The sequence below is a fragment of the Mesocricetus auratus genome, unplaced genomic scaffold, assembly GCF_017639785.1.
Source record: "Mesocricetus auratus isolate SY011 unplaced genomic scaffold, BCM_Maur_2.0 Super-Scaffold_100004, whole genome shotgun sequence".
Classification (NCBI taxonomy): Eukaryota; Metazoa; Chordata; class Mammalia; order Rodentia; family Cricetidae; genus Mesocricetus; species Mesocricetus auratus.
Genome location: NW_024429189.1, coordinates 13,925,230 through 13,937,605, shown reverse-complemented (window position 1 = coordinate 13,937,605; position 12,376 = coordinate 13,925,230). Strand labels below are relative to the sequence as shown.

Sequence of the window (12,376 nt, the reverse complement as noted above, 5' to 3'; positions counted from 1 at the left end):
AAAAAGAACATTAGTGAGAATCGCTAATGTCCCTATTGTAAAAACAAACTGAAGTTAATAAGAAACTTGATCATCTTAACTGATTAACAAACGTCACGTTTTAATTGCATGGCTTCCCAGAGAAATCAAGTGGCACTCTGAACTTGAGCCCTAGCTGTGCAGAGGACTCGGCAATGCTGCTTATTTGGTTACCCACCTCTTTTTTCAACAGCTTCAATGCATTGCTTTACAAACCATGGGACTGTGGAATGTTCTCGTTCACACACTGTGTGCAGATGAGAGCCAAAAGTTTGATCTGCAAACAAAACAAAGATGAGTTTCATTAAAATCCAAGACTACGTTGTTCTTTAATTTGATTCTGCAGCCATAGCCAATGCTGAGATCGTCATCTTGCATAGGAATTGATTTTTGCTTTGATTTCAAAGTGTCTAATGGCAGATGTATAAAGACTGTGTGTTCCTTTATGGAATAGAATTCTGATCTCAGGGTAAGAAAACTAACGTGGTCATTGATTAGCCACTGGTGAGGAGTGCCTAAGTGTGTTTGGAATCCTGCATGTTTTAGAGGTTTATCAGCACTTATCAAGAACACAGTTTGGTCAGTATATTTAAGGCATTCCTCTGCAGAGGCGTTTGATAAGGCCGGGGAATACTGTAAAGGAAATCTCTTAGCGTTTCTCCTGCCTTGTATGCTCACTGTCTTGTCAGATTTGAGTTTCACCTTTGTGACAAGTCTCAGCTCAGAGTTTCTGCATGTTATCTTGGCTTTTCCATTGAGATAGACTCCCTGGATAGCAGACACTGTAGACACCTGGGCCCATGGTCAAGTGGCTCAGCAACATCAAATTAAACCAAGTTAAACAGAGTTTAAGATAGATTTTTAAGTGGTTTAATGAGTTTTTGTTTGCTAGAGCCGTGATGCATGTGAGGTTTTGTAAGAGGGTAGAAGAGATAATATTTCTCAGGCTCATTTTGTTAATATCCCTTTGTTTCAGTGGGCATCTCTCTGAACTGAAGCTGCTAAAAGTGGGGCACGGGACCGTTCCCTCTCCTTCAGAATAAGACAGAAGCTTCCACCAACAGCTTTTCTGGGTTTGTGATTAATCGAGTTGTGTCTTGCACTTAACCTTTCTTATGGAGGTTCATTCATTGAAAGTGACATCCCCAAGCTAGAGGTGGTATGGAGAAGTGATTGGATCAGGAGGGCTCTGATCCAATCATAGGATGAGTTCATTAACAGATCCATAATTGGATGGAGTCACTGGGAGGTTGTGGCAGCTAGACACTGGAGCCTAGTTGGAGGAAGTAGGTCATGGGGGCATGACTTTGGAAGGTACATCTCTTCTCTGGTTCCTCCCTGTTTCAGTCTTTCCTCCTTACTGCCATGCAGTGAGCAGTTAGCTCTGGGATGGGACCCCCTGTTATGTCACACATTCCCCTTGCCACAATGCATTGTCAGCCCAAAGCACTGGATCCTTTTGACTCTGCGCTGGACCCTTAAGTCAGAAGAACATTTTCCTTCTATAATTGACTTTCTCAGGTATTTTGTTCTATAGCAAGAAAAAGTGAGTAATACGTAGTATTCTCTCCACCAGCAGAGCCTGAGTGTCTGAATCATCTGTGTTCCATTGTTGTTGCCAGTGCTTAGTACCATAGTAGGCACTCATAGACTGTCTTTTAGAAATAATTTAAAGATATGCACGGTATAAAATGTAGCCTTTAATACTAAGTGTACACAGACTAATACGTAGTGAGTCCAAGGGTGTCCCATTTTGAACAGAATGACGCCTGGTCCTCATGCTTTACCTGATTTGTCCTCCACTAACTGCTTTCCTTTCAGGACTCTCTATCTCCATGGAAACTAGACTTGTTGTCTGAGTGCCTGTTTCTAATCCCTTACAAATACTTTGTCCCTGGGGTTGTGTTCTCATTATCCTCTCTGGGTGGAACTCTGTTGCTCTACTCTTTGATCTTCTTACTGTAGTCTTTTCCAGACACCCCTCAAAGACTGTGGCCACTCAACTCCATTTTCTATACAGGTTTGTCTTCTTTATTTGGGAATGGGGTTTATCTCCACTTGAGATGTTGGACCTTATGTTGTCTGTATAGTTTGCTTAACTTGTTTACAATTCAAATCCAGAAAATCCAGGGTCATACATTTACTATGGATATCCAAGACCTAGACAATATTTGGCACATTATAGAAGTTCACTAAGCATGTTTTGAATTGTCAATCAGTGGAGACACTGTACAAAATATAAATATACATAAATGTGGAGAAAATATATATTATATAATAGTACATAATAGAATGCTAAGTGACAAAGTATCTCAATGATTAAAAAAAGTGAGATTTCAAGGAAGTCGGATTTTCATCTATTACTTAGGAAAATATATTGGTGTATACTGGTAACAGCAACATGGAGGGAATCAAGTAAGGCTAATACACTATTAATAACACATCCTGATGTGGAAATATGTGTGTTTATACAAGAGACAGGAAGAAGATAAATCCAAAACCCAGATAGTATAAAGAAATGGCAAACAATTGTATCTGCTTTGAACACTTGATGAAGTAGCAGAGATTTGTTCCAAACGGTGAACATCCCTATAATAAAGAGTGACATAAATATTACCTAAGAAAAATTGCCAGGACTTCAGATCAAACATTTTAAGTTGGCTAGAGGTCTTAGTCAGGGGAATTACTACAATGTGCAAACCTGTTAGTAGGTTTCATTATTTAAATCCGTTGCACAAATGTTGATTGATTCTTCTATCTGCACAGCAACAAAGGAGGTGCTTTAAGTTGTAAATAATGCTGGGATTTTTTTTTAATATTGTAGGGTTGATATGGTAGGCATTATAAAATATTTTGAGTAGGTGAATGCTGCCTTTTCATGTACATAGGGGTATGTCTTTTAATGCCTTCTAGAGAGGGGGGAGATAGAGAGACCGACAGAATTACTTGGAACGGAAGTCATGCAAGGAAAGTAGATGCACTCATGAAGTGAGTGTTAAATTTTCAATAGAGCTTAGGTTTGTTTTCTTTTTTCATGTGGATATAAAAGAAAGATGGAAATTTTAGGATATTTTCTCTTTAATCCACTCGATTAGCTTAGAAAGACAATTATAAGTGCCTATTCTGTAGCATAATGTCCTTAGAATCTCCCACATAATTATTAAGATGCCATACCCTCCTCATCCTCTAAATGTGTCCTGTGTAAGATACTGACACACATGTTAAGGAGAACATATGGTCACGAAATATGCTGTGTGTGGGGTAGTAAATGTGCATTGTGGGAGTATATAGAGAAGGGGAAGACCAGCCTTACCCACTGACAACTTCCCAGAGAAGAGGGAAATCCTCATGTATAAGTAGGACTTGAGTAGTAGGCATGAAGCTGAGAGCTCACATATATTTTTTATTTTTTGTTTTCTTGAGACAGGGTATCTCTGTATTGTTTTGGAGGCTCTCCTGGAACTTGCTCTGTAGACCAGGATAGCCTGGAACCCACATAGATCCACCTGCCTCTGCCTCCTGAGTGCTGGGATTAAAGGTGTGCGCCACCAATGCCTGGCTTTTTTTTTGAGAGCTCACATCTTAAATCTTAATAAAGCAGAGACAGCAACTGGAAATGGCAAGAATCTCTAAATTCTCAAGGCCATGTCCAGTGACACACTTATGCCAACAAGGCTCCATCTTCCTAAAGTTCCCCAAACAATGCCACCGCCCGCGGATCAAGTGTTCAAATATATGAGCCAATGGGAGGCATCCTCATTCAAACCACCACAAGTAATAATGACAACTTAAAAGAGATCATGAACTTGGGGGCGTTGAACACGAAGAGGAAAGAATGGGAGTGCTCATAGCAGTGTTCATGTATGGAAAAGTTATTTTAAAAGTCTATAAAAAATTTAAAAAGAAAATATCTTATGTTAAAGAATGTGAATTCTTTGTGGAGAACCATTTGCTTCTGTGCTTCTGTACTAACCGGACACCATGACTTGGGGTTGCTGCTCAGCACTGCAAGAGAGTCTTGAACTACCCAAGCCAGAAATATATCAAAGCCCATGTTTTGAGTAGTTTCCACTAACTATAAATTACTTTTCCCTATCGTAAAGCTGAAAATGTGTGATGAACTATTACAACTTGGGGTCCATTTGGATATTCTACATATTTAAGCCATTGTGTTGATGGTAGACAATATTATTTTACCAAATTTACGGAAACGAAAAAGGGATCAAAGATACTGATAGTTGTTCATCATCAGGCTCTGAGTTGTGAAAGATGAAAATGAACCAGAAATGGAGAGACTCATGACCCAGTGGGTATGGGAAGCAGATACAGGATGTAACAAAGACTATCAGGCAATGACAACCTCTGGATTACTGTATTTCTGCTTTTTTAGTGGATAGGGCCTGGAGAGCAGAGATGGGAACTTGAAAGAGAAATTAAGGGTTTCATATGCAGCAGAGAGGTGGTAGAGATAAACATAAGAAGCTATCTTTGGGTTTTGACAATTCCTATGGCATGGGTGATTATAAAGAGTGTGGTCTTTGGAGAGTAATAACGCTGAAAATCAGATAACTGTTGTCAAGTTTTGTAAATGAAATGAGGAATGAATTAGCTAAACAAGTATATAGGACTTGGTGTCTGGCTTGGGGTAGATATGAGAGAAAGCAACTACAGGGTATTTTTGATGGCTGAGTTGATGAGGAGACACACTACTGACTGTCTTGGGCAGTCAGTGTTGTAGGAGTGGGAGAAGTGTACTGCTACTTACTGAGAGATCCAGGAAAGTGGGTATCCCATAGAATGTCTCGCCTTCCCCTATTGCCAATAATGCCCTAGTAAGTAAAACAAAACAACACTCCAAACCTAAATATTTTAAACTTCACTGAAGTTTTTGAGTTCCATAGTTATTTAAAAAGCAATATTTTTCATATTACTTCTATCCTTCCTTAAGATTTACTGTCTTCACTCAATAATATGTGGCTCTGTAGTTCAGAATTGCAGCTCTCTCATAATCCAAAAAGGTCCAAGGCTGTCTTATGAATCAAACTAGGGCCTCCTTAGAAAATCCAGATGCAGAGAGATGGAGAACAGTATTGTTTGTACAGAATTGAACTGTGAGGCTGCCTAGATTAGACATTGAGGAGTGCACAGCCTCTTTGGAGTGGTTATATGGGATGAATGGGTGAATGGAGCAACTCTGCTTTGAAGAAATTGGTGATTGGAACAGATGCACGTAAGCTCATTGCAAAATCTAGTCCCAGCAACTATGTTCATTCTATGTCATTCAGGCTTCCCAAGTCCTCAATTACAAAGGATTCCCCCATTCTTCTTGATGGCACTCCTTTAAGATGTTTTCTGTGTGCCATCATTATAAGTGTGACCACAGCATAGTTATAGCCCTTCCCATGAGATTGCAAGTGAGAAGGTACAGTTGCAATATGAAGGGTAAAGAGAGACAAAATCGCCCAGGAGCCTTCCTTCCAGAGGTTACTGGTCAGGAAACACATTGTATAAATCAATTCTTTCTGGAAGGAGACACAGGAGAATTAGGGCAAAAGTGAAGAAAAGTCCTGAATGAGGAGTCTGAAACCCTACATTCTGGGCTCCTGGGTCCAGTTACACCCCCACGCAATCCATATCCCAGAGCTAGTCAGTTAAGTAATCAGAACAATTTCATTCTTACATGTGTAGGCTATGAAAGTTTCTATGAATTACAACTGAAAAATCTTCAGCAGGACATCAGCCTTCATCATCAACAATGAATATTCATCTCAGAGGGTTGATGAAACAACATTGCAAAGTGAGAAATCATATCAAAGACAGGATATCCTAGAGATTGATTTAAAATGATGTTATCACATCTAAGGATGAATTTAGAATCACCTCCCATCTGCAGATTATGATCAAATCCAGAGTTTGACATACGAAGGAGGACCTTTATGTTGTAGGAAAGCGTTTGACTTCCTGTCTTAAAATAGTATAGACAAGGGTGAGAGAAAGAGAAGAAATTTTGTTTCCTTGGCAAGCTTGCATGACCAGCTTTGCCCTTAACCTCCATGGTTGCTGCCTGGCACACCATTAAAGATTATTTCTGCCTTCTTCCTCCTTATGGATACTCAAAAATGGGAGCCTTCCCAGAACCCCAAGTTCCTAGCTCCCCACCTACATTCCCATCTGTGGGCCCACTGCTAATCTTTCTTCCTGCCTTAACAACTTTTGTTTTGTATTTAGAAAAGGCCTCTTGCCTGAGGTGTCAATATTTTTGGAATCCTCTGCAAACGTCTCTGGCCTTGGCAAATGTGAGCATTCTATCTCTATCCCACTGTTGCAGCATTTATACCAAGGGTGGCAGGCAACACATTGTTTGGAGAAAATCCATTTTCTGTGATTTTTTTTCATTGAAAGCATCTTTGGGTGAGAAAAAATAAATAGACCTTCCACATGACTGCACTTATAAATCATGGTGTTTACATAATGAATTAGAGTTTAACTAGAGAATGGTGCATTTTAATCTTTCACCTCCCAAACTTTTGACCGGTTTAGTTAGTTCATCAGCATAAGCAGGTTAAATCTCCAAGACTACAAGTTAGCTTCATTCTCTATCCTTATTGCCGTGTATTATTTTTGACAAATTATAGAAAAAACACCTAGTAATGGGATCCTTGTCAGTTAGATTCTAAATGAATCAAAACTATGAGGAGAGCTACTCAATACATGCAGTTAAATGTTCAAATAATGTGACAGTGTTACTATTATTTACCTAGAAGACAGTCTCCACACACTTTCAAAATGATTTTTTGTTTTCAGGAGGGAAAGCCACCACTGCACAGAGGATGGCACACTGGGACAAATAGAGAGGGAGACAGAAAGTGGTAATAGAGGTCAGACTGACCAACTCACAAGCAAAGCAGATGATGACCCTGGAAAAGACATGTTTACAGAGGTGATCAGCTGCCAGTAATTGAGAAGCACACAGCACTGTGGTTCACATTAAGAAAATGGATGTTTGGATGTGGTGAAAGGGGGACACTCCTCCATTGCTGGTGGGAGTGCCAACTGGTTCAGCCACTTTGGAAATCAGTATGGAGATTCCTCAGAAAAATGGGAATAAACCTACCACAAGACCCAGCAACTCCACTCTTAGGCATATATCCAAAAGATGCCCATTCATACAACAAAGATGTCTGTTCCACTATGTTCATAGCAGCATTATTTGTAATAGCCAGAATTGGAAGCAAACTAGATGTCCCTCAACCGAAGAGTAGATAGAGAAAATGTGGTACATTTACACAATGGAGTACTATTCAGCAGAAAAAAACAATGGAATCCTGAGATTCGCAGGCAAATGAATGACACTAGAAGAAACCATCCTGAGTGAGGTAACCCAATCACAAAAAGAGAAACATGGCATGTACTATCTCATATATGGATTTTAGACATAGATCTGGGGAGGGCCAGCCTACAATCCCATGGCCAGAGAGTCTGGGAAACAGAAACTTCATTCAGTGGCTGATCGAAGAAGAGGCAGAATCCCTCGGTTAAGTACTGAGCTGAACTCAAGAAAGCCAGTAACAGAGAGGGAGGACTGATGACCAAAGGGATTAAGACTGGGCTGGTTTAACCCCCAGAAACAGCTGACCTGACAAACGTTAACTCTTGAATCCCAGGCATAAGCCTGGGAATCCAGCATGGGACTGATCAAGACCCCCTGAATGTGAATGTCAGTGAGGAGGCCTAGGTAATCTATTGAGCCTTGGGCAGCAGATCAGTACCCATCCCGAGTGTACACACGGACTTTGGACTCCCATCCAACAATGTGAGGTGCACTCTCACCCTGAGCTCTTGGGGAAGGGTCTAGGCCCTGCCCTATATGAAATGACAGACTATGGACACCCCCATGGAGGGCCTCACCCTCCCTGGGGAAATGAGGGGATAATGGGAGGGGTTGAGGGGAGGGCACGGGAGGAGGGGAGGGAAAGGGAGAGGGACCTGGAACTGACTTGTGACGTAACCTTGTTTCTTATCTAAATTTAACCTGAAAAATAAATTTAAAAAAAAGAAAATGGATGTTTCCCTAAAAGACTGAGGAGAAGAGATGGAAAGGACATAATGAATATAGTCTAGAGACTAGACTTGGAGATACTTTGGAATCAAAATGCTGAAGAGATCATGAACCATGAATCTAGAGAAGCACCATGTTTATACAGCAACACCAATGCTAATACTAGTATAGAGAATTCAAATCGTTAATTACATTAATTTCAGTAAAGGATACCTCAGTGACTGAGATCATGCAATGAAATATGTACAAGGAAATAAAATATGCAGCCCTCTTTGCTTTCATAGGTCACATTAACTCTGAGTTTTTCTCCCACCAAAATACCACATACAGGCAGATGATTTTCAATATGTTGTTATAAGGGAGATGCAGGGGATAATGGAAGGTGCAAATATTATTACTATCATGTAATTTCAGTAGTTCAAATGACATTTTATTTTAATTTCCTTGATTTCAGACTATAGTATAATTACTACATTACTCCCTTTCCTTTTCTCCCTCCAGACCTCCCCATATACAGTGCTATTTTTCAAATTCATTGCCTTCGTTTAAATTAATTGTTATTACATGCATAGATGTGTGTGTATATTCCTATATCATTTTCTAAATATAAGCTACTAAGTCTGTATTATATTCCTTGTATGTATGTCTTTAAGACTGACTATTTGGTACTATATAACTGATTGGTGTGCTCTTACCTGGAGCACTGTCAGAATGCCTTAGCTGCCAGTAGTTCTTCATGAACTGTTGAGGCCTTGTGGAATTTACCCATTGCACTTTGGCGTGTCTATTGGTGATAATCTTGTTAAACTCAGGTTTAGGAAGTCATTGTTCATTTTTAATCTGTCTTTCAGTTCAGTTCTTACAACTGTCTCATGCTCTCTCCAAACACAATATGAAACATTAACACAACAATCAGAACTGTTTCTGAACTTTACTGAGACTGCATGGAGAGGTGGGTGATTTGAGTGAAGGCTTAAGTGGAATGTCTGTGTGGAATGCAGACATCTGTCTAGTGCTGCAAGATGATTGTACTATCATATATCTTCAGAAAGTGCTTAAGTTTCTTGTGACTCACCATGGCTTTGATTAAAAGTATAAGCTACTGCTTTTTTATATTTAGATATAAAACATTGAACTAATTTTCTGCTGAACCTGTAACACACAGTAAATTTCTTATTGCTTTATGAAGTTTTGACATAAGAGCCAAATGCAAGAAAAAATTGATGCCTTCAATTTTTAAGTATTGTAGATTCTAAATAAGCAGGCATTCCCAAAGGTTATGTATCCAACCTGCTGCCGCTTATTCATTCTTCTTCTCTTTACATCACTAAACCAAACAATCCTGCAGTGTGTGGTAGAACAACAGCATTCACTATGAGAAGCTTGACTTGGACATTTGACTACAAAATTCAGAGATCTCCAGTCTGGTATATAGGCAGAGAGTCTTCAGATTACATTTGAGGATGGGCAGCTGGCTGTAGAGGCGGTAGCTTTCTTAGACAAGAGCAGACTAACGGTGAGTTTCAGTGAAGGCTAGCTGCCACCAAGATGGAACTGCAGTGTTCTTCCCTGTGTTTTCTATGCTTGTCTTATTCCCCTTCTAGCAGTTTCTACTTCCAAAAGATCCATGGTGGGTTCCCTTGTATGAGGTCCCTGATTGTTTAAAGTTCCATGGAATTAGATTTCAACTTGTTTTTCTCTGAGTGGTGAAATGAGCCCTTCCAAGCAAGAGTTCAGCAGCCAGGTGGATATTTGTATCTTCAACCCTCCAATCTAATGGGACAGTGAGCATAGGATTCTGTGTTTGTTTTAAACAGTAACTTTGTCTTATGCTTTCTTCTGCTTGCTCAAAATAGTTTCTTCTCTTCACACATATACCAAAGAACACGAGCAGAGGGAATGGTATATTGTTATGAAAACTGGTTTTCATACAATATATCACTTTCATCCATTCAAAATATCCATTCAAGATCTTTTGTCAATGCTTCTTGGAACAGTAAGAATGTTTCCATTATTACACAGCTTATGTACACAAGTGGAGAAAGGAAAACGTAAGTCCATTAATGCATAATATGAAGTAGTAGATATCAGAAGTAGATAAACAAAGGTAGAGTTGATGGTACAGCCAGGGAAGGCATCTCTAAATCAAGGCCATTTGAGAGGGTTGAGCAACATAAACACACAGGAAAACACACACCACACAATCCTGCTCAAGAAGGCTGTGGGATTAGAGGGTTGGGTGCCTGAAATGGGTCACCAGGAAGCAGTGCAGTACTGATGGAACTAAAAAGATAGCCTGGGCCCAAACAGGTAGAAACAGACAGGCCACAGGAGGACACTAAACTTAACTTTAAATATGGTTTTATGCTGTGGGTGTGTGTGACATGGTATGGTTTACATCTCTAAATGATCCTTTGGAACAGTTGCTGTGAAACAACTAAATTTAAGAGGGTCAAGCAGAGAAGCAGAGAGGCCAGGAAAGGGGCTGGTGAAACATTCCCAAGAGAAAAGATGGTACTTGGATAAGAATGGTAATAACGGAAGTGACTAAAAGTGGTTTAATTTAGAATATATTTTTAGGCAGGATTTGCTGATGGAAGTGAAAGAGACAAAGTTAGAGTGGAGGGTGACTCCAGCTGGCACATGGCTCTGGTATTTCCTGAAATAGAGGACACGTGGGAGCCAGGGAATCAAGGGTTGCTCCGGATAAATTTGAGATGTCTACCAAGCACCCAAGAAGATGTCAAATAGACATTTGAATATGCAAGTCTGGAGTGTGAGGCTGACGTTTTAAGTTTGGAGAATATCAACCTATAGATGGAATTAGAAGTCACAAGGACGGAATATTTCAGCCCCAGAATGTTTGAACAGTGTCCAATAGTTGGAGAATAAGAATAGAGAAAAGAAAGCCAAGGAACAAGGATGAGAAGAGCAAGAGCCACCAAGAGGTGCTCACTGACCCAACTTTTTACAGGAACCTGTAAACAAACAATGACTCTAAGCTCAGGAGTTCATGTCTAGCTTCATTCTTTCTTACTCTTATTCCAGGTAATAACTTCCCATGATGGACAGAGATGGATAAGATGGTGTCTGAATTCACAGACCATAGTCTAAATGGAGTGTATTAGATCATGACATTATCTTTGGGAATAGAAGTGGGAATTAATGCAAGGGAGGAAGACTAGGGTAGTTTTATGGGGTTGGAAACTTTGAGCTGAAATTGTAAAAGAGAATCGAAGTTTATTAAGTGAACAAATAGTATTCAGGGTAAAAGGGACTTGGCCTAGCAGGACAAGATACATGCAGCTTCCTCCTCTTGTTTTTCATGAATGCATTATATGGTTATGCTTATGCAATGGGTGCTTCCAGTTAAATAATCAATCTATTGATTAATGAAAGATAAAAGTGAGCAAGGGTATACAGTTTATAAAAGTGATTTAAATCTAAAGACAGTGACATGATCAGGTGACATTGGAGGAAATAAGCCTTAGCTGAATTTTAGGTGACTAATATGGACATACATTTGTGCAGCAGAGTGTTTACTAGCAGAGGGTGTAGGCTAAATTGACGCTGTAACGATACACGACACACAATTACTGACAGTAAAGCTAAGTATTTAATGTAGAAAATTACTCACAAGATACCAAACCCAGAGGAGCCAAAACGTTCTCAGCTAGTGGCCGGACCGGAAGCCGAACTCCAGGAAAAGAGACCGAGACTTCCTGTGTGCTGTCTTTTATGCCTTCCCCCGTAACGCCCCTAGCCATGCCCAAAAGTGGGCCTGGCTAGTGACGTAGTTCCGCCTACGTACGTATACGTCTTTACGTCCAGCCGTATACATCTTTAGTCCTGCCTAAAGTGGGTGTGGTTAGCGGTGTGGTAAACCGCCCTTTTATTACCTCATCTGTATGCGCCTCTAATAAGTCACATGTTTAATGGCGGCATCAGACTTCCTCCTACAAGAGGGAGTTGACAATGCTTTGTGTTTTCTATTTCCCTGGCATCACCTCATTAGAAGCATAGGAGAGGTCAACAGAAGAAAGAAAATTGCTTACGAAATTCAAGTATGTCAAATTTTGATAGCTTCTCCAATATTTGTTTACAAACTCTTCTACATTTTCAATAGAAAACTGTCCATGGAATTCACTTACTCAATCACAAAGCTTAGGCTAACTCATCCAAAGTTAAAACTGTCATTAAGAAAGGTGTTCTTTAACTAAGGCAGGCCTACTTTATTGTGAGACCGACACTACTATGAAAAATATTTTTATTTTTTGTTTGACTTGCAAATATGGTAAA

At 39.9% G+C, this 12,376-nt stretch overlaps 1 protein-coding gene across 1 annotated transcript in view; it reads right to left on the bottom strand.

The window, feature by feature from the left end:
• Positions 1-12,376, bottom strand: part of Arhgap15 (Rho GTPase activating protein 15) — a 591,993-nt gene that overhangs the window by 220,111 nt on the left and 359,506 nt on the right. Inside the window, exon 10 of the mRNA XM_013112601.3 lies at positions 197-295. Coding sequence (XP_012968055.2) covers positions 197-295 — 99 coding nt within the window. The remainder of the gene's footprint in view (positions 1-196; positions 296-12,376) is intronic.